Here is a 21,820-nt window from a genome sequence, read left to right as displayed (position 1 = left end):
GGCATGCTCTGTCGTGCGGCCATTGGGCCCTTTCTCATAGCGCTTTCCGCCCTCACCATATGCGCGGCCTTGTTGACAGGGGTCGATGCATCCAGCAACGTCCGCGGTATGGCTCCCAACCTCAACCGCCGCTACCTGCAAACGTACAAGTCCATATTCACTAATGCATCTGCTGCAGCCTTGCCGGATCGACCGCCCAGTTGTCCACCCTGTCCTGAACCAGACTGCTTCAACTGTCAGCTGCCCGCGTACGAATGCTACCAGTACGGCGAATGCAACCAATACGATGGTCTCTGTAGCTGCCCCGTCGGGTTTGGTGGGCCAGACTGTCTCTCGCCTCTCTGCGGTTCACCTGCGGATGGCTCCAAGCGCTTCCCGAAGGGCGAACCCGGCGACGAGAAATCGTGTCAATGCTCTGATGGCTGGGGCGGTCTCAACTGCAACGTCTGTAACACCGATGCTGCTTGCTCTAACTTCCTGCTCGGAGGAGAGCGTCTCGGCGAGAACGGCACATGCTACGATGGAGGCGCAACCATTCAGCAAAATTTTCAACAGTGCGATGTCACCAACAAAAAGATCGTCGACATGCTTCCAGGTCGGCCACCCCAAGTCACTTTCAGCTGCGACAAGAGCGACGCCACCTGCAACTTCCAGTTTTGGATTGGAGCTCGTGAGTCCTTCTACTGCGGTTTGGACGACTGTCAAGAGACCGTCGAGATTGGCTCGTCGTTCAACAAGACTTCGTACGACTGCAAGAAGGTCAGCTGTCAATGCATTCCTGATCGTATGCTGTGCGGTGAGTCAGGCAGCATCGACATCTCCGAGTTCCTGACCGAAGAGATCAAAGGTCCTGGAAAGATGTCCTGCAAGGCTGATGCCGACGGCATTCGCAGATGCCGCTTCGAGGAGCCAGGCATGAATGGTCTCATCTCGGACGTCTTCGGTGACGAGGCTATTTTCATCACTTGCAAATCCGGAGAGTGCATCCACTACAGCCAGGTTCCCGGCTACCAGGTACCCATCGCACCCGAGAAGCCGGTCAAATGGGTTGTCATCAGCGCCATAGCCGCCATCTTGCTCGTCATCCTCTCAGTTAGCTTGCTGTGGATGCTCGGACGTCACTACAAGGACGACGAGGTTCGTCTCGGAAGCGTGCGGCTGCCAGAGGAGGAAGCTGACTTGATGAAGGACCACATCCCTGCAGCGCTTCATTGGGAGAACGTTGGCTATCGCATCGGGTCGAGAGCCTTGCTTGATGGTATCACAGGCTCGGTGCAGCCGGGAGAGGTCCTGGCCATCGTTGGTGCGAGTGGGGCGGGCAAAACGACGTTCCTTGACATTCTCGCCCGACGCGAGAAGCGTGGTGTCACGTCGGGCACGGTTTTGATCAACGGCAGAACCATGTCGAATCAAGAGTACAAGCGTGTTGTCGGCTTTGTCGATCAAGAGGATCTGCTTATGGAGACATTGACGGTCTACGAAACCGTGCTCTACTCGGCCCTCTTGCGATTGCCCAGAGACATGTCGCTCGAGGCCAAAAAGTTCCGCACGCTTGAGACCATGCAAGAGCTCGGCATCCTTGGTATCAAGGACAGCCGTATTGGCGGCTCTGGCTTTACCGCGGGCGGTAGCAAAGAAGGTCGCGGCATCAGCGGTGGCGAGAAGCGTCGCGTCTCCATCGCGTGTGAACTCGTCACGAGCCCAAGCATCCTCTTTTGCGACGAGCCGACGTCTGGATTGGATGCGTACAACGCATTTAATGTCGTCCAGTCGCTTGTGACGCTGGCCAAGACGTACAAGCGCACGGTCATCTTTTCGATTCACCAGCCGCGGTCCAATATTGTAGCCTTGTTCGACAAGCTACTACTGCTGGCAGAGGGTCGCGTGGTCTACTCGGGACCGTTCAGCCGCTGCAGTGACTACTTCGATCAGGTTGGTCATCCCTGCCCACCTGGTTTCAACATTGCTGATTTCTTGATCGACTTGACTGCTCGTCGTAGTACAGTAGCTGGTGAAGATGCACAGGCCGACGACGTGGAAGGAGGAGGATCTGCAGGAAGTGCGCACAATCGGAATGATACGAGCATCGTGACAACCGGCACCAGCTCAAGGGACGAATCTACCGAACTCAGGACACGTCCCAGCTCGATCGCGGAAGAGGGCTCGACTCGTGGAAGCTTGCGCAAAAAGACGAGCCGTCTCTCGGAAGGCCTGCGCAACGCTTTCGCTAACGGCCAATCCAACGGCAGAGATGTGTGGATGCCGGCGCTGAGCAGCGGCAAGCTGGTGCACCTGGTCAATTCCTTCGCCGAGTCCGACGTCGCCAACGCTACGAAATCAGAGCTCGACGCCTTTCTGGGACGCCGACCTGAAGGAGTGGTCAATGACCTGCCGGACCTGGCCAATGAAAGCGCGGTGCGTGGGTCGTACAAGAAGGCCGGCCTGTGGACGCAGTTCAAGATTCTGTCGGGACGAGCGTTCAAGAACTTGTACCGTGACCCGATCCTCATGTTTGCCCATTTCGGCCTCGCCATCGTCCTCGCGCTCTTCTGCGGGGTGCTGTATCACGGCGTCACCAACGACATTTCGGGCTTCCAGAACCGGCTGGGGCTGTTCTTCTTTATTCTATCGCTCTTCGGCTTTTCGTGCCTCACCTCCCTGGGGGTGTTTGCAAACGAACGCGCGCTGTTCGTGCGCGAACGCAGCAACGGCTACTACAGCCCCCTCACGTACTTCACAAGCAAGCTGCTGTTCGACATCCTGCCCCTGCGCGTCGTCCCGCCGTTCCTGTTTGGAGGCTGTGTCTACTTCCTAGTAGGCCTCGTTCCAGGCGTCGCCGAGTTCTGGAAGTTCATCCTCACCCTCGTCCTCTTCTCGCTCTCCGCCTCATCGGCGGTCTTCTTCATCTCGATCGCCATCTCAGATACCGGTCTGGCCAACCTGGTGGGCTCGCTCACCATGCTCTTCTCGTTGCTCTTCGCGGGGCTGCTCATCAACAGAGACCGCATCCCCGGCTACCTCAAGTGGCTGCAGCACCTCTCGTTCTTCCATGCGGCGTACGAGGCGCTCATCGTCAACGAGCTCAGAAACCTCAGCTTGAAGGAGCACAAGTACGGCATTGACATCGAGGTGCCGGCGGCGAGCATCATCAGCTCGTTCGGGTTCAACAGCCAGGCGTTCTGGTTCCCGGACATTGTCACGCTGGCGGTGCTGTTTGTGGCGTTTACGGGGGCGAGTCTGGTTTGGTTGGTGCTGTTTGTACGCGAGAGGAAGTGAGGTAGAGTCTGCTTTTGTCATTCGAAATGCGATGGTCTATGAACAGGGCGCTTAGTTGTGACAAGAGTGAGCGGCAGTGATAGAGTCGACTGCGAAGTGTGCGTTTGTGGTCCAGTAGACCAAGCCATGTCGCACTTCTCAAAACACAGTTCCATCCGAAAGCACATTGATCGGCGGCCCACCACCCGTCCTCTTCTCCGCCGCAATCTCTCGGCCGCCTTTCCACGTCGCGGCCTCCAACACCTGTTTCAAGTTCAACACCGCCTTGCCCACTCCCAACTTGGCACGAATGCGCTCCGCCGTGCGATCCAGCAGCACCACCGTCAGCGCGCGCCACTCGACGATCGCCGGGTGCTCCGCGGCCAACTGCGGCACGCTCCCTTCACTCGCACCGCTTGCTTCCAGTAGGGTCTGCTTGGGCACGAGCACACCGAGATCGACAAACAGGCCGCCGTTCCTGTACTCTGGCAGGCCCGTGCCGTGCTGGGCATCGACAAAGTGCCAGCCGAGCGTCTTCTCCATGGCCTCCATGAGCGAGTAGCACATCCACTGGGAGAGTTTGTGGAAGGGCACCATTGCCCCCTGGGTGTCTAGTGGCACATTGTTCAGCTTGGCGAGGGTCTTGTTGGGCCAGACGTCGCCCATGGCCACGCCGTCCAAGTGCGTGCGCGAGGCAGGCCAGATGGGTGCAAGCCCATACATGAGTACCTCCCAGAGGACTGGGTAGGATACTTCGGCGCCCTTGCCTGTGGGGGAGTGTTTGGTGGACGGGTGCGCTGCGAGGTAATCGACAAGGAACCCGGGCCTGCGCTGCGCTGCGGGGATGTTGGCGGCGGAACTGGAAGGGCCCGAGAAGAAGCCGTGCTTGTCGGATTCGAGTGCTTCACCGAGCTTGACGAGGAGGTTCGCACGGCCTTCGAGGCCGGTCATTGGGTTTTCGGTCGGGTGGACCTGCATGTCGATCGCGAGCATATCGGAGGACAGATTCTTGAGTCCTGCAGCGTCCACCTTGTGTCTCGCTCCAAAGTCTTCGTCGCCCTGCTCGCCGCAAAAGCGTCCGTTGAGGAACATGTCGAGACTCGCCACCGCCAGCCCCTCGGATCTGCCGTACGACAGGCCCGTTTTCTTCTCCTCGTACTTCCATTTGGTGCCCGCGCCCGCATCTAGAAGCACCGAGACCATGAACAGATCCACCAACCGCCTCGCCGCCTCTGCTGGCTCTACAGCCTTCGCGGCGTTAGCCCGTCCGACACCGGCCCACTCGCTCAGCAGTGTCGTGACGCGCGGAATGGCGCCGACGTCAAAGTGCCTCCATCGACCGTGCGGGGGAATGGCGGCGTAGTTCGTTCCGAAGTCGCGCTGGATAATGTTAATGCAGTAGTCCGCCACGTCGTCTTCTTTGCTGGCGTCATAGGTGAAGTACTCTCCTTCGCTGGCAGCGGAGGCCGAGGTGAAGATCTTGTAGCAGCGTTCGCGGACGGCGGGCAGCGTGCGCAGGTACGCCACGTCCGCCGAGACCGTCGACGCTGCAGGTGAGGTAGGTGTGGCCATTGTTGATGATGTGTTACAATAGGAAGGTTGATATGCGATGGGAGAAGAGGAAGAGGAGAAGCAGCGTTTGTGGTGTCGTATATGCCGAATAGCTGAACGGCAAGAGGAGAAGGTGTGGCTCGTGCGGAGGCTGCGTTGCTATCTAGCCACCGCAAACCAATTCCGACGATCCGGAGCCCTCTCAGGGTCCAGCCTACTTAACCCTGACATCAACTTCTTCTACCGCTCGTCGTCCACCCTTCGGTTTTTTCGTTCTCTCGCCATCTCAAAATGTTGGCGTTCGCTCTTCTCATCCACATGCACTCGTCATCTTGACCATTGATCAAGAGGAGAGTTGCTCGACTCATATGTCTTGGGAACGGTCCCGGTGGAAGAACGCAAGGAAGATGACAAGGCCCTGCCTGCCGGCCCGCTTATCTTTTCACGAATTTCGTTTCTCTTTTATCTATAATTTTTATTTACTTCGGTTTCACACTTCTACGTGACCATTCCGAACAGCCGTAGCTGCTGCGAACTCTCTACATTCTCGTTCTTACTAGGGCGTGTGGGTACTGATCGACAGTCAAGCGTTAAACTGACATTTTCTCGACAGACTGGAACACAGAATCATTTGAACGTACAGCTGGACGTGTATTGCAAGCTGATGTACTCCGATCGGGCATTGTTTCCGAGGAGGCGTGGTATCAAGATCAAAAATCTTACGTCTAGGGTGAAGTATTAACAAAGCCGCTCGCTGTGTTGGCTGAGAAGTGTCGCCACCTGTGTGCACGATGACAAGTGGTCGCACTGGCGCTGCTTTACGTGTCTGAAGCACGCTTTCGAAGGTATTCCTCGTGCATCTCCCGACGGGTCATGGAACTTTGCGTTCGCTGGTGCATCATCGACGCTGGCCGAGCTGTGGGAGGTGGCATGCTTGCAGCCGCGTGCCTTTCCCTTTCCATCTCTGTCTTGGCTTTCAGGCGCATGACACGTTCAGAGAGATCTTCGAGCACGGCGAGTTTGTCGTCTTGCCTCCCGAGAGATGGCGGGGTTGCGTGTTTCGGTAGCGAAAACGGGCCCCCTAGGCTCTGGCTCCGATGGTGGTGGACAGGTGGTGGGCCTGACACGTCGTTTGATAGAGATACGTTCGATGGCGACGCAATGGTTTGCAGTGATCCAAATTCGTCGACGTGAGAAACGGCTCCTCTTGGAGGCAGGACGCCTTTTGCTCGACGTAGCGTGCGACTCGGCTTACTAGGCGAGCTCCCTTCTTTAATCTGCTTAGGCGACTCGTCGAGACTGTTGGCTACCTCGTTATCGCTTTTCTGTTTGAGAAACATACGAAGCGTGTCTACAGCTGCGGAGACCTCGTTGAAGCCGACTCTGGCTTTTGTCTTGTGTTCAGCGCCGAGTGGTCGCGACGAGTCCGAGTACGACGAAGTACCGAGTATGGAATCCGGCTTCTGCAAGACTATCCTTGAGCCCTCGAGGCTTGTTGCGGACCGTGGCAGTGCAGCACTGTGTTTAGAGCTTGCTGCGTGGGCACCGAACGATGCATTAGGAATGAATGCGTCTGCTGATTTCGTCGACTTCATCGCGCTGCTTGTGCTGCTCCCGCCCGACGATGAAAAGATACTGTGTGACATTCCTCGAGCACGTCGAAGCGCCATCGCTGTGCTTGGAACGCGTTCACCTGCAATCTGGCTAGCGTCAGGCCCCACTCCGCCACTTGAGCCCGTTCTTGTTGTGCTTGACATTCTGAGCGATCCTGCAGCAATGAGCGATCGAGGTCGAGTGGGTCCCGTACCGCTGCTGGTTTGTTGAGCATCGAGGGCAGCAGCATTGCCGATGGAGCTTCGACTGCTCGTACTCGCGCTACTACCAGGGCGACCAGAGCGCATGTTCTTATTATACGGCTCCGCCATCAGTCTGGATCGCGTCGACGAGGTAGAGACAGACAACGAGTCGGAAGAAGTACGTGGCTCCTCCGTCAGTGAATTTGGTATGGCTGCCGAGCCGAGAGAGGCTGCCGATGTGGATAGGCGAGCGCGGGACATTCCAGCATCACTGGACCTGGGCCACGTCCTCCAGCGTTCTTCCGCCATTTGCTCGATGGAGACGGACTGGCCGAACTCGCTGAAATCGTGCATAGCAACTTCAGGTGTCGCCACATCCGATCGTCGTTCGGAAGCCCACCGAAGCGGGTCAGTAACGTTGCTTACTTGCTTCTCCGAATTACCGCTGAAGCCGATCGAGGATGCGGGCGTGCTGATGAACTGACTTTCGGCAAGGATCGGAGGAGCACCACTTGGCGGACTCGACACCTCTGCAAATGAGCTGTCCCAGGTTGAAGAGTTGCTGTGTGAGGTGAAGCTGGCTTCTGTGGCAGTGCTGAGCGAGGCAGTCGACGCTCGTTCTGCCTCCCATCTTCCACGCCCATTTTCGCTTCCCTCAGCTGTTGCTTCGGAAAACCACGACCCTTGCAGCCGCTTGCGCTGCGTATCAATCATCCATCGGCCCATTTCGTCCACTACCATCGGAGCCTTCTTGGCCCCTTGCGCCGGCGAAGCTAATACCTCGATATGCTCCGGCGTACTTTGCGTGTTCAGATCGAGTCCCAGCCCTGCTAGCCTCTTGTCATCCACTCTAGTCGCAGCGTGGTTTGCCGAATTGTTCGGGTCGGGAATTCCGAGATCGAAATGACTCCTACCGCTGTTCGAAGACGTGCTTTCCATAGCTGGCAGAAACTCGGTCAGGTCGTTGTTTGGCAGCAAGTGAGTTGATAGGCAGGGTGTGTCTTGTTCGAAGACAGAGTTTAGGAAGGAGCTGTCCATCATTGTTGACACGGACGAGATCTGTAGTGGCGACAATCTCGCCAATGTTGCCGGACTCATTGTCGAAAAAGCAGGAGTTCTTTGTTGAAATGTCGATCGCTCGTCTCGTTGAAAGCGAGATTCATGGTCAAAAAGATCGTGAAAGCTTGCAAAAGGTGAGGACTGAGCTGTGTTGCTGAATACCAGGCCGCTTTTGCTGGTGCCTCCGGCGGTCTGCCTGTCAATAATCAGCCCCATGTTGTTGCGCTCATCCCTCATGGATGACACGGATGTAGTCAAAGATGCCTCGTCATCGTTGGTCACGAAGATGTTGGAACTCCGGCCAGACTTGGGAGCAGACAGCAACCATTCTTGGTCAGGAGCTGTGTTCTGAAGTGACTGCCCGGTATAGCCAACCTCGCCGTGTGTTGTATCGAAGCCACCGGTTGCGCTTAGTAGCGTCGGGGCAGTAGGCCATGGAGAAATGGGAGTGTTCGGAGAGAAGAAAGCTTCGTGACCTGAGAGAGAGAGCGTAGGGGGCGGTTCTGTGCTCCGTGTAGGCGTGCGCAAGGCTTCAGGATGAGAAGATGGAGATTGTCGCAGCCTGGGACCGGCACGGGCCAGATCGTCCGGTGCTGAGGAATGTCCATCTGCGCAGATAGGGGTAGTGTTGCCGACGTTTGGCTTCGATGACTTTGGTGTGGAAATGTTGAGAGCGTTGCTGAGCGTGGAGACAAAAGAGGATGAAGGAGTGCCGCTTTGAGACGAGAAGGGCTCGTTTGCCCCCTTTCGATGACGACGTGACCCATCATCATTGCCAGCAGAGCGCATAGCGCCGAAAAAATAGATGGCCACACGCGACTCTGGAAGGCGGCGAAGTTGAGAGTTTACGGCGAATCCGATGACCAGCCACGATAGGCAAGATGCTTTGGTGTATGAGCCTCTGCTAGGTCTGTTGAGCTTGCAGAGGCCGAGTGAGGGCAATTCGAAAGGTGTGCTTGCAGAGGAGTGTGGTGCAGGTATGGTTGACTTCTAAGCCAATTTGCGCCGATTACTGAATCCCATTCTTTGAGGTCCATCAAAGCTGTGAAGCGTTTGACCAAAGAAGAAGGTTTAGCACGTCGTGTAGAAGATAGGCTTGCCGTAAGATCGACTTTGAGAGGAGGAAGCAGAAGACGGCGAGCGGGTGGGAAGACGCAGAAGTCCGAATCAATGAAGAAGCCGGCAAGATTGGTAGGTGAAGGCTGTCGGAGCCAGATTGAGGTGATGCTGAAGAGGCGTCGGTCGGAACTGAACGAGTGGACCCTGCGATGTACGATGGTAAATCAGGTTGAACTGAGTTGGTGAAGGAAGGTGGTAAAGTCAAACGGTACGGAATCTCCGACGAAAGTGACCCCACTCGTTGATCCGGCAATCCACCAAGTAGGCTGTCGGGAATGAATAGGACGAAAGGCGACTCCTCTGTGTGCCAATTCAGGAACTTAGAAGAAGGCGGTGAACGCTGCTCTCTCTTGCTCTTCTTCGGATCATGCGCAGAAGAAAAAGTAGATCTGCGCGCCCTCCCGTTCTCCCGCTCGCTTGCGGCCAAGCACAAGGAAAGGGCAAAGAGAGAACAACGCGCTCTTTTTGCTGCAGACTGACGCAGAACTTGTTCGGAAGGTGCGCCGGTGGCGACCAAGAAGAAAACGGTTGACACTCCAGCTAAGAAAAGAAGAATTGAAGGGACAAAAGTGTTGTTCTGAGCAGAGCCTTGAGAAAAAAGTGTTGGTTTCAAAAAGAGGCTGCGCGCTACAAAACGGGCAGCAGCTCCAATCGAAATTTGGTCGGTTGGCTGTGCCAACATCGGCAAGCTGCTCGCCGAGCAGTAGCATGCTGCACACCGCACATTATCAACTCGGTCGTTCCGTACCACGTCACACCCATGGCTGAGCGGGCGTGCCAATTGGTCGCGGCTTAGTCGAAGTTACCACCTCTGCATCACAGACGTGCCGAAATTGCGCTACGCCTTACAACAAGACGATCTAAGAAAGAAAGGACCAGAAAGCCTCGCTTCAGGCGCTTCTCGTTGTGGGCTGCAAGTTTTCTTTCTTCGCGTCGGCGTCGAGGCTAAGCGATATCGTCACACCTTGGCAACGACGTATATTCGACGTGACGCTGCGTAGAGCTGTGCGTTGACACGGCATTGCCTCACGACTTGGCGTCGGAGTTGGAATGGACCCGTTTGCGAAACGGCAAACCCTGAGTTCGATAACAGAATTCAAGCTAGTAGTCCAACAACCGGGTGACATCGAAAGAGCGACAACGGGCTTTGTGCAGATTCGACTACAACTTACGCTGCTCGCCGCTGCGGCACGGGATCGACACCGGAAGTGCCGAACCTTCTGTTGAGAGCGCGAAATAGTTTCTGCTTGTTCGGCTGCTTGAAGCGTCGAATTTCTTGTGGGCAGATTTGACATGAAACAAACAAACAAAAGCCTCGGCTCGGCGTTCGAAGAGCACTCTCTCGCACAAGCGACGAGAAGCGAGCAGTCCAGTCGCAGCAACCAAATTCCTGTGGATTGACAAGCAGGCCTAAGATCGAGCAAACCAGCGGCTGCATCAATCGTCTTGGGAACAGCAGAATTCTTCGGCGCGCGTGGTACTGCAACCGAGCTCAGGGGAGATGAGCGGGTGCAGCCACCGATACGATGCCGGACAGAGAGAGAGGCTCAAGAGGAGCATCGCGGACGGGCCTCCAGCTCAGCCCGCGACATCAGGGCGCCTGCTGATGGCACGTGTAGCAGACCAGCCTATGCAGCTCGCTAACCTGCAGGTCGCCTGACCGATCCACCCATATGGCAATCAGGCAACTTTGCTTGTAAATTCAAAATGTATTTCTTATAAGCACAACGTCTCCTAGTTGGCAGACCCACGTCCGATCGCCTTCATCTCCGCACCGATGTTGGCCAGCTTGGGCAGAGGCTCAGCGTCACTCGACGAAGGAGCTGGCAAGAATCCAACTGCAAGCAGCCATGCAAGGTACGTTCCGACCAGCGATCGGTCGACGCCCATCACTGTACCCTGGGCTTTACCCTCCAAGGCCGCATCCAGGATGGCCTGTGTGTGGCGATCGTCGAGCTCTGGTGACTTGGTCGACGTCGGCAGGTCGTCGAGGACAAAGTGCAGGAGCGGGAACAGCGCATTGTCCTCCACAGAGCCGGATCCGCTGCTCAGCACGTGCTCCTCCAACCTTGCTCGCCAGTGGACGTACTCGGTCTGCTCCACCTTCCAGCCGTAGCGGCTCAGCTGTCCGAGCATGTCGTTGAATCGGATGCTCGGGTGGTTGGTCACGTGGAACACCTTGGCGTTCGTGCCAGGCGTCTTGTTGATCGTCTCTAGCTCCTTGGCATTGTTGAGGCAGGCCAACGTGGCGATGCGAGCCACATGGTCGACGGGTACCATGTTGATCGAGTTGTGCATGTCGGGAATCAGGCCGAGCTGGATCGAGCCCTTGACGAGACGCCACAGGAAGTCGTCTGTGTTGGTCACCGCCGACTTGGAGTCGCCCACGACATAGCCCGGTCGCACAATGGAGGCCTTGAGACCGCGCGAAGCTGCAATCATGATCAGCTTCTCAGCCACCCACTTGGACTGTCCGTAACCTGTGGTGAGCCCCTTGGCGTTGGCTTCGATGTCGTCCGTCTCAGGAACACCGTGCAGTTGCGCTGCCGAGCCGGCCTGCGCAGGGTCCTGGCCGTGAACAATCGAGTCGGACAGGTGAATGTAATGATCCGTGTCGAGCGCCGAAGTGCTCGAGACGAAAGTCAACGTCTTGGCCTTCTTGCCGGCGTTGCAAAGCTTGATGGCACAAATTGTCGATCCGACGTTGGCAGCACGCAGCTTGCTGTAAGGGTACACCCAGTGAACGAGCGCGCCATTGTGCAGGATGTCGTCCACTTCGTCCGCAAGCTTGGCATACATTTGCTCGGACATGCCCAGACGCTGAGGTGCGGCGAGATCTCCAAGCACCACCTCGAGCTTGCCCTCGCTTACCCAGCGGTCGTCCCAAATGCCTCGACCCTTGCACCCTTCGCGAAGACGCTCGAGCGCGTTCGATTCGTCCTTGGCTCGAACGTGCGCATACACCTTGGCGACGCTGGACGAGCGCTTCGTCAGCAGATCGTAAAGAATGAAGGCGCCGAGGAAACCGGTAACACCAGTGACCAAAACCGTGCGGGGCCCTTCTGACGCACTTCTAACCTTGTTTCCGGTAAAGGAGTCGGGCAAACTCGGCGTCAGTGTCGCAACGTCGGCGCCATAGTTTTCGTCCAAGCTGGACTCTTCGGATGGCTTGGCTGAGCCAGCAGCGCCGCTGTTCTGGGTCGTACCGAGGCCGAGATCAGCCTGCCGCAGCTGGTCCACCGCCTTGGCGAGGCCGCGCACGGTGGGTGCATCAAAGACCACACCGAGCGGCACGTTGATCACAAACTGCTTGCGCATCTCGAAGACTAGTCGAGTGGCAAGGATCGAATGACCACCGAGGTCAAAGAAGCTCTCGTCGAGCGGAATGGGCGAAGGAGCATTGGGCAGGAGTCGCGCCCAGAGCTCGACAACGGATCGCTCCGTTGGCGTGGCAGCAGCCAGCGCGGCGGCTGCATCGGCACCATCCCTAGCTGCGGAACTGCTTGATCCAGCGGCTGCGACCATGGCAGTATCAGGGAAAGGAAGTGCCGGCTTGTCGATCTTGCCGTTCGGGTTTAGCGGCATCTTGTTGAGCGGGACGAACAGCGTAGGCACCGAATAGGCAGGAAGCTTCCTCTTGAGATGGTCGCGGATGTCCTTGATGAGCGTGCGGTAGCGTCGCATGCCCTTGACCAACATGGCGTCGCGGGCAGCCTTGCCGCCAGCGGCAGCGATGCTCGCCTCGTCGTCCTCGGTGACGAGCTCTTCGAACTCGGCAGCGCCAGGTCCGGGCACAAAGTACGAAACAAGCACCTTCTCTTCGTCCTTGTCACGGCGGACCAAGGTGACATTCTCGCGAACGTGCGGGTGACGCGAAAGATGGGTGTCGATTTCACCAAGCTCGATACGGAAACCGCGAATCTTGATCTGGTCGTCCGCACGACCTGTGCATTCGACCGTGCCGTCCGGGAGGTATCGCCCTAAATCGCCGGTCTTGTACATGCGGTCGCGGATACCCTTCCAGAACTGACCCTCGGGCTTATCCTTGATGGTGTCAGGGAAGCTGAGGTTGGGAGCGAGGAAGTTGGGCATGAACTTCTCGGCAGTCACCTCGGGTGGTCCGAGGTAGCCTTCAGCTAGACCACCGCTGCGCACGTAGATCTCACCCACTTCTCCCACCGCACACGTGGCAGTGCGTTCGTTGCGGTTGACGACGAGGAGCTGCACGTTGATCATACCCTGACCGGCGGGCATGATGTCCTTCTGAGTCTGGAGGAAGGTCGTCGAGGTGCTGACGGGAGGAATGGCAAAGTAGCTGACGGCACGTTGAGTTTCGGTGGTGCCGTACATGTTGATGATGCAGACGTTGGCGGCGAGGGCTTGCAGGCGAGTGCAGTCACGCTTGGTGAGAACATCGCCGACGAAGAATGCGTTGCGGAGCGAAGGGATCAGAGCGGTAGCCTGAGCGCTGAGCAACTGGCCCATGGCCGGCGTCAGATGCGTCACAGTCGCCTTGGTGGCAGCCATCCACTCGGCAAGACGACCCGGTGTGCCAATGTCCTCGGAGGTAGGAATGTGAAGCTCGGCACCGAAGAAGAGCGGGGTGAAAATGTCTCGCTGAATAGGGTCGTGGGCGATTCCGGAAAGCATAGTGAATCGCTCGTGCGCACCCAGACCGAAGCGCTCGCCCATCCATGGGAAGAAGTGGGTAAGGGAGAAGTGGCGCCCTTTGACACCCTTGGGAATACCCGTCGAACCCGAAGTGAAGGAAAGGGTGCCGACGCTGTCTGGACCCAGAATGACGTTGGTGCTCTCGCCGGCCAAGGACTGCTGGGCATCGAGAGTGTCAGCGCCTCCCTGCGTCGATGCGCCACCTCGAACCGAGCCGTCATCGAGGAGTTCGAGAGCGGGAATCTCGGTGCGGAGCTCGAGCTCATCCTGGATACACTTGCGCACAGATGGTTGCAAGGTCCCCGCCTTGGCGAGCACGATGAGTGCACGTGGCTTGGCGACCTGTAAGTAGACGTTCTGACGAGAGGGTGGATAAGCGGGGTCGATGACGCTGAAGGTGGCGCCTGCTTTGAGAGTACCCAGTACCGCAACGACGAGATCGACGCCACGATGGGCGTACGTGGTGACGACTTCCTCGCGCTGGACGCCTGCTTGCAGAAGGTGGTGGGCAACAACGTTGGAGGCGCGATCCAACTGAGCGTACGTGATCTCACGAACACGGCTCGCTGGTGCCGCAGGTTCGGACAGCGAACCTGCTTCGTCGGAAAGCGACTCGACAATGCATCTTCGGTCTGGATGAGCGCGTGCGTTGCGTTCAAAGATCTGCGTGATGGCACCTCTCCAGCCACACCACTCGAGATCCTTGGTGGGGTCGGGAAGGAAGCCATTCTCCTGCGAAGTCCGGATAGGAAGGCTGCCTACCGGCGAAGCAGGGTTGGCGGCAGCGACAGAGATGAGCTGCGAGAGTTGGGCTAGGACAAGCTGCATGCGCTGCGACGAAAAAATCAACGAGTTGTACGAAAGGTGCACGGCGATGTTGGGCACGAGCGAGTCGTGGAAGGTGGCGGTTGCGCTTGCTCCACCCGGTGTGGTGGCCTGGGGAACGGGATCGTCGCCGGGCGTGGCACCTGGCTTGGTCAAGAAGACGGTGAGATCGGTGGTGAGCGAGGTGGACTGCATGAAATTGCGAGCCTTGCCGCCTGTCTCATCAAAAAAGCGCACACGGAAGATGGGAGCGCTCTGGACACCTTCGGGGAGGGGCCCTTCGCGCTCGGCGCGCTCCGCTTCGACACGCTTGACGATCTCGTCGTAGGGGATAGCATCGGCGGCAGCCTCCTTTTCGACCTGCTGGATGCGTCGTACGATCTGCCAGAATGGATCGTTTGGCTCAATGGGGATCCTGAGAATCAAAGGCTCACCCGTATAGGGATTTGATGAGCCGATGACAAGGTCGGTATCACCCGTGTAGCGGTGAAGGAGCACGCAGAACGCGGCAAGGAGCAGGTGGAACGGGGTCGGGCTGGCATTGTCGTCATCCTGGTCGTCAGCATGCTCGGCAGGGTGGAGATCGAGCTCGTGGTGGAATGCGAGTCGAACAAGGTCCTTTCGTGTTGCGGAAGAGAGGGTGGACGAGGCAAGAGCCTGAACGAGTTGTGAGGTTGCTGGTCTTGGATAGTCGGTAGGGAGGGCGATGCTGGGCAACGATGTCAGTCGAGCCGACCATCGATCCAAGCTCGCCTGAAGGTCTGCTGTCGACGTCGACATGGTGATCAACGTAGAGATATGCGATGCAAAGAGAATGCAAAGGAGAGCTTGGTGGATTAGAGGAAGGGAAAAGAATCTTCTCACCTGGCTTTTTTTCGTGTCGATGATCTCTGATACAGTAGCTGCAGTATATTAGCTTGAATTTAGCAGCTGCCACCGTGCTCGACTGACTCACTCGTTTCCCTCACCAGAATCGCTTCTTCTCAATCTTCGGCATTTTGCCGACAGCCAAGCAGAGGGAGCCGCCGAGTCACAAGAGCGTTTTGAAATGAACCTCAAACCTCGCGCCGCCCACTCGCTCGGACCTTTTTTAAGAAAAAATGGTGACGTGACAAATCAACATGCCACTCTAACATCGCAACTTTGCAAAATAAAAAATAAAGAAAAAATAAAGAAAAAATAAACTTCAAGGTCACTATTCCACGTGGTTTTTGCTCTCAGTCAGGGGGAAGAGAGCGCGTAACGGCAAGAGAGGCCGGATGACGTTTGTTTCAGATTGACCCGAAAGTGGAGATAGTAACAGTTGACAACGAGCGTCTCTCGTCCATCCACCAATCTCACCAGCAGCGTCGTCAAGACATAATACAGGCAGACACATGCCCGTTCCAGCTGCAGCAACGACCAGCACCGCCCCTTCCAGCTCAGCAATGCGGTGGGTGTGACTCTTATCCCTCTTGCTATCTCACCCCGCTCTGGCCCAACTTCCGGTCGCAGTCATGACTTCCAAGCAAGAAGTGGATTCCACGCCGACAACGACACCGGCGACAACCTCAATTGAGCAGGATGGAGCTGCTGCCGCATCCAAATCCGGGGACTTTGCTCCAATCGATGCGGTCGATCGGGTCCGTTCAGTGGTCCGCACCAGTCGACTCGAAAAGACTCTCGAAGAGCAACGTCACGGCGACAAGAATGACCCTGTGTCCCGTTGGCAGCGAGGCGGGCTCATGGCAAGACAGTTAGGCCAGCAGGATTCGGCGCCCGACCCGGCCGTCAGAGGTCAAGCAGCAGTGCCGCCGCATCGCCCTACCAAGTCCACGTCGTCTCCCAAACCTTCCGACGGCCCCGTCAACTCGATCACCCAACAGCTGCAAGGCACCAGCTTCTTTGACAAGCTTCCTTTCTCCTTCAATACCGATGCTGAGAAGCAAGAGTTCATCGAGGAGTCCAAAGTGCTCACGAAGCGCCTAGAAGATCAGAACTGGCTAGAGATGCTTGATCCTAAACATCGCTACGGCAGCAATCTCAAACACTATCACCGCTACTGGAACACAAAAGCCGACACCAAGCAAAACTTCCTTCACTGGCTCGACGAGGGCGAAGGCAAGGATCTCAGCTTAGAAGAGTGTCCCAGGTCGAAATTGGAAGATGAGCGCATCAGCTACCTCACCGCTGATCAGCGTCGAAACTATATGACCTACATCGACAACGACGCAGCATCCACATCTCCTGGTCACTTGGATGAGCTGCGGGCCCAGTTGAAACATTCAGGCAGGGGTCGTCTACGATGGTGTCGCACAGGAGAACTTGTCAACACATCCAAGTATGACCATGGCGACCTCGGAAAAGGTAGGGGGATCGCTCTGCGTGAGTCACAGGAATGGCAGGAAGCGATTGCTACCGGTGATATCTGCGAAGTGGTCCGCGATGACAAGATCAAATTTCGCCGGACCAACTCAGACCAATCTTCCGACAGCTTCACCTCGGATTCCAGTTCATCAGACGAAGCGCTTTCTGCGACGGAAAGCACACCCGTGCGGAGCGAGCAGCAAGAGTCTGGCATTGCACCCACTATGATAGCTTCAAAGAAGGGTCCACCGTCGAAAGTGAGAACAAACCCGGACGAAAAGCAGCAGACCCGAAAGGAAAAGCTTCTAGAAAAGGCAAACTTGGGTCCCAAGTATCTCATCAAGCAGAAGCTCGGCTTGTATCCCTCGGCTGATCGTCAGCAAATTGTCAAAGCCAACTCCGAGCAAGCTGACCAACAAGACGACGCAGCTTCGCATCCAGACGCTCTCATCCGCCGGCGCAAAGCGGATACGTGGATCTTTGTGACCGATCTTTCGTACAACATCTATGTTGGAATCAAGCAGCGCGGCCGGTTCCAGCATTCTTCGCTCCTGGCAGGATCCCTTGTCACTGTGGCAGGCGTACTCAAGATCAAAGACGGTGTCATCGTATCAATATACCCGTGGAGCGGACACTACCGCTCTTCGTCTCAGCACTTCGAAGAATTCATTCGGCGGTTGCAGGAGCGCGGACTTGACACAAGTCAGATCAACGTTACCAAGAGCAAGTGGGTCATCGAGGTAGTCAATCGATACGGCATGTTTCGGAAGAAAAAGGACCGTAAGATCAAGGACCTCAGGGACAAGGTTAGGGAGGCGTGGGACTCGCACACATCCTCGCCACCCACTTCATAACATTGGAGCCAAACTGGATTGATAACGCCCCGATACCCGTCTCTACCGCAACCGCAACCGCAACACCTCAGCCTCCTGACAGCGAGCTCCTGCCAACAAACGCATTCCTCGCCTCCAGAGGGAACGTGACTGTAGTCTCTACTGTCGCTTTGCTTGCATCTGCTGGCGCTTTGCCGGTCGAAGCTGACCCACATGCAAGATGTAAGTCGACATTGGTCGATTGCAACCGATACCCACTTGATGAAATCGAAATTTTCAGCAAAGCTACACCTGCAAAAGCAACGGGCTTGTGATCAGTCCTGAATCGGCAACTTTCCTGCGACGAGATTGACGGAGTCTCGCTTGGAAATGAAAACGGTGGAGTTGAAAAGATGCTGTTTTGCAACCCATGCGTCTGCTGTCCCACATCGCCCTTCCAAGTAATGAGAGCGTTTGAGAGCCCAGCAGCCTCGCTGAACTTTGTTGTAAGGCGAGCTTGGAATCCTGGCCAGTGGCAACATTCAGTCAGCAGCTGGTCTGCAGCCGCAGAAGTCTCTCTCACGAAGCTCGCCTCTGGTGAAATGAGCTGTTGAGTCACACTGCTATGTGGCAGCAGCAATGCCACGTTTGGCTGCAAACTCTCAACCGCGAGCACCCCACTATCCCACCTTGGCTCGAGCAGTACAAAAGACAGCGCTTTTGTTCCATTCCCCTGTCTCTCCCCTTCCTCTCAGCCCGACTCCTCCCCTCTCTTCAGATCGACGCTTTCTCAGCTGTGCGAGAAGCGCTTCATTTCCTTTTCCCTCGTCGACTCTGCTAGTCAGACAGTCGAAGCTTCACGCTCTTTATCACTCTCATCCTCGTTCGACTTTCTGCCTCACCACGTCCATCTCATCTTTGTGAGTCTTTCACTTCTGTCGTACCATATTGATCGTCACGTGGCGACATCCTCATACATACCAAGCGATCTAAACAGCCTTCTGACCTCGTTCCCTTCCCATTCTCTCCTCCACTATGCGCTAGATTGGTATCCATTGGCCGCAGCAATGAAGTTTGCTCTTCTCTGCACCATCGTGTTCGGCGCCCTTTCTGTGGCTGCCTCGTCGTCGCGGTACGTCGCCGACGATCACTTTGTGCAGCAATCTCAGGCTGCTCGTGAAGCTGACGGCGGTACCAAGAAGAATGGGTCCACCTGCAAGCACCGTGCTAAGCATCAGCGTAACCTTGTTTCCCGAAATGGTCACGTCGAGTCTCTCACCAAGCGAGAGGCGCCGAACATCGCTAACATCGGCCCCGAACTTGCAAGCGTTCTGAAGGCGGGTAAAGGAGAAGCCGCGACTGGCGGCAGTACCATCATCAACCACTTCCATGGGTCCTCGGGTGGCGCAGTCCATATTCCCGGCGGTGGCTATGCCCACTATCCCCCTCCTGCCCACTACCCGCCTCCTTACGTTACTGGAGGCGACCCTGCCATGGCAAGCAAGCTTGAAGGCATTAACCAAAAGCTCGACCACCTTCATCGCGGTCAGCAGACGAATGCGCAGCAGATCGAGGTGATGCAAGGTCTCAAGGCTCAAGAGATGGAGGCCGCTGCTGCTCGGTCCGTTGTAGGCGCAGCCAAGCCCAAGAGCGGCTACGGCAAGGGCGCTCTGGCGTTGATGCTTGCAGGTGGTGCTCTTGGTGGTTGGGGCCTGACCAAGATGCTCGACACTAAGCCGTCTGACTCGACTACGGGCTACAACCAGGGAGACATGGCTGCCCTCCAGGGCGCTGGAGGCGCTGCCCCCGGCTCTGTTCCCGTCGACGGGGCTCCTGGCGGTGACTCGAACCCAATCAAGGAAGGTCCTTACAAGATCCCCGGCACCAACTTGGTTTGGGTGGTTGACAAGCAGAACCAAATTCATGTGATTGACACTGTGCGCCAAATGGAGGTGCCCCCGCCGGCTGGATGGAAGCCTGACAGGAGCGGTGGTAGTGCCATGGATGGCGCTGCTGCCGATGGCAGTGGCTCTGCTGATGCTTCTAGGGCTGGCAACGGCGCTGGCGCTGGTGATGGCTCTGGTGCCGGTGCGGTTGCAATTAGTGGCAGCAGTGCTTCTGGCCCTGTTCAGCAGGGTAGTGGTGGTGGTGGCCAAGCCCCTCAAAGCAGCAGCACTTCTACTGCTGCTCAGGCTCCCCCCCAGCAGGCTCCTCAAGGTGCAGGAGCCGCCGCTCCAGCCGACCAGGGCAGTGGTGGTAGCAACAAGCCTGTCTGGGATCCCAACGTCAAGATGTACTACGTCATGGGACCCAAGAATGTCGCCTACTACATCGACCCCGATACTGGCTTGCTGATCAACTCGGAAACAAACGATGTCAGCGACCCCAAGACTGGTAAAATCGTCATGACCGGAAAACAGCTCATGGCTGAGAGTGGAGGTGACGGTCAGGGCTCGACTCAGGGTGGATCCGGGGGAGACACAAACGCTTCGCAGGGAGCTTCTCAGGGTACTTCGGGCGGTGGTGTTGCTCAAGGTCAAGGCCAAGCTCTGGGTGGCTCTGGACGTATGCAAAAGCGTACGCTTCGACACCGCAAGGTATGATCTCCCTTCGCTGCGACCATTGTTGACCGTGGCGAGCCCCAGCACGGCCCCAGCTCGTTGTTGGTCATGCTGGGTCTGCCATCATGTCATGCAGCTCTCTCTTGAAATAGCACGACCTGATTCCATCCTTCCGCCTTTCTGTTTGCCAAAATCTCGTGATTCTGCAGCACGACAAGCGATCCTATGCCACGGCTGCATTTCAGTGCGTACTTTCTCCTGAATCAGCTGTCAGCACCGAAAGCAGATCATCAAGCTGACCTTTCTTCTTTCTTCTCGCTTCACAGAGCTTCAAGTCCAGCTTTGAGGGAGCAGACAATGCTTGCAATGGCACGGGAAGCTCAGGGCGGCACTACGGCGGCAGCGGCTGCCGGCAAGGGAGGCGTCGGTAAGAAAGTCTTGAAGGTTGGTGCTGGCATCGCCGGTGTTGTTGCGCTCGTACTTGCTCTGGGCGAGTACGCTCACCCCACGCCTGCAGGCACGACACCCAACAATCCCTACGGCCTCACAGACACCAATGTCTGCGATGTATACGGCCAGCCGATTGTCCGAGACTTCCGAGGCATCTTGTGGAACAGATCGACCTACACTCATATCGACCTGAATAATCCGCCCCCTCTGTATCAATGTCCCGAATCGCAACAAGCCCTAGGCGGTAGTATCGGTGCCGGAGTTGGTGCTGGGTATGCTTCCCAGCCGCAGAAGCGCGCTCTTCACACTAAAGAATTTGTAAGTGCGATCTGGAGGGTCTGGTGACGCCAAGGTCCGAGGCAGCCGGCTGACGTAAACGCTTCTCAGCTCTGAACTCCGGAACGATCACAGCCCGCAGGAATAACTGATGCGGTCAAGAGAGACGTCCGTGAAGAAGAAGTAGCGAGCACCGACTCGAACAAAGGAAGAAGCTACTCGATTCAAAAGCGACAGATGCAGTATGTGAAAGCTCTGCTGCCATCCATGTCGGCCTCTGGCACGATGGCTGTCGTCGGCACGGTCGCAATCACCGCTATCTGGCTCCACCACATCCATCAGCAGAAAATTAAGGCACTCCAGGAGCAGTACGACAGTCAGTATCATTCCGCGGGAGAGGCTGCCGCGTCCGTAGGGAACGCTATCAGCACTGGCGCAAACGGTCAGCTTTTCAATCCGATCTCTGGCAGCCTGATCCTGGTCGACCCGAACTCACAGACGTACTACGACTCTAGCACGGGTGAGCCGGTCAATCCAAAGACGGGCATGCCGTTGAAATATAGCGATGGCAGTGGTGGTGGTAAGAAGAAGAAGGATCAGCAGATGCAGCTTCCTCTCGATCAGAATGGCAACCTCTCCGGTGACTCGCCGCAAGTCCAGAAGGCGATGGAACAGTGGAGGGCGATGACGCCGCTGCAACAGCAGCAGCTCCTTGCTCAGTACGGAGCTGCAGCCGACCAGATCTTGAACTCGTCTGACCCTAACGCTGCTTTGCAGGCTTGGAGCCAGCAACATTCTCTCGGTCTGCAGCAGCAGCAGCATGCGCTCCAACAGCCACAACAGCTCTATTCTCAGCAGTATGCTGATCAACAGCAATCGATGCAGCCGGCTGCAGGTGGTGGTTCCAGCCTCGGCATGTGATGAGCTCCAAAACCGCATCAGAGCAGCCTCGTACCTTCTCTCTTTGACTTGCCGACCTCTTCTCTAGCTCCTAGACGGTAGTCCCCCTTTCCACATGCAAACTCCCTCTCTCTTCTTGAAGACTTTCTTCTGGCAATTCAGCACCTTCTTTGATCTTGTTCATTTATCTTCCTGTATC

The 21,820-nt window shown here is 56.7% G+C and overlaps 6 protein-coding genes across 6 annotated transcripts; 3 read left to right on the top strand and 3 right to left on the bottom strand.

Annotated features, from left to right (window-relative positions):
- Positions 1–108: 108 nt before the first annotated feature.
- On the top strand, positions 109–3,276 carry EX895_003778 (uncharacterized protein; the record flags this gene model as incomplete). Its single annotated transcript, XM_029884376.1, has 1 exon — positions 109–3,276. One exon carries the CDS (start codon positions 109–111, stop codon positions 3,274–3,276), a length of 3,168 nt encoding a protein of 1,055 aa, XP_029739086.1.
- Positions 3,277–3,414: 138 nt separating this feature from the next.
- On the bottom strand, positions 3,415–4,827 carry EX895_003777 (uncharacterized protein; the record flags this gene model as incomplete). Its single annotated transcript, XM_029884375.1, has 1 exon — positions 3,415–4,827. One exon carries the CDS (start codon positions 4,825–4,827, stop codon positions 3,415–3,417), a length of 1,413 nt encoding a protein of 470 aa, XP_029739085.1.
- Positions 4,828–5,624: 797 nt separating this feature from the next.
- On the bottom strand, positions 5,625–7,541 carry EX895_003776 (uncharacterized protein; the record flags this gene model as incomplete). The annotated part of the gene is made up of 1 exon (XM_029884374.1): positions 5,625–7,541. One exon carries the CDS (start codon positions 7,539–7,541, stop codon positions 5,625–5,627), a length of 1,917 nt encoding a protein of 638 aa, XP_029739084.1.
- Positions 7,542–10,514: 2,973 nt separating this feature from the next.
- EX895_003775 (uncharacterized protein) lies at positions 10,515–15,056 on the bottom strand (the record flags this gene model as incomplete). Its single annotated transcript, XM_029884373.1, has 1 exon — positions 10,515–15,056. The coding sequence occupies one exon, from the start codon at positions 15,054–15,056 to the stop codon at positions 10,515–10,517; it is 4,542 nt and encodes a 1,513-aa protein (XP_029739083.1).
- A 716-nt stretch (positions 15,057–15,772) lies between these two features.
- Positions 15,773–17,476, top strand: EX895_003774 (uncharacterized protein; the record flags this gene model as incomplete). Its single annotated transcript, XM_029884372.1, has 1 exon — positions 15,773–17,476. The coding sequence occupies one exon, from the start codon at positions 15,773–15,775 to the stop codon at positions 17,474–17,476; it is 1,704 nt and encodes a 567-aa protein (XP_029739082.1).
- Positions 17,477–18,501: 1,025 nt separating this feature from the next.
- EX895_003773 (uncharacterized protein) lies at positions 18,502–21,642 on the top strand (the record flags this gene model as incomplete). The annotated part of the gene is made up of 4 exons (XM_029884371.1): positions 18,502–20,031; positions 20,205–20,239; positions 20,322–20,763; positions 20,857–21,642. 4 exons carry the CDS (start codon positions 18,502–18,504, stop codon positions 21,640–21,642), a joined length of 2,793 nt encoding a protein of 930 aa, XP_029739081.1.
- Positions 21,643–21,820: the final 178 nt, after the last annotated feature.

Source organism: Sporisorium graminicola, chromosome SGRAM_22 (assembly GCF_005498985.1).
Source record: "Sporisorium graminicola strain CBS 10092 chromosome SGRAM_22, whole genome shotgun sequence".
Taxonomy (NCBI): domain Eukaryota; kingdom Fungi; phylum Basidiomycota; class Ustilaginomycetes; order Ustilaginales; family Ustilaginaceae; genus Sporisorium; species Sporisorium graminicola.
The sequence above is the reverse complement of the archived record's forward strand: the minus strand, read 5'-3'. Positions and strand labels throughout refer to the sequence as shown.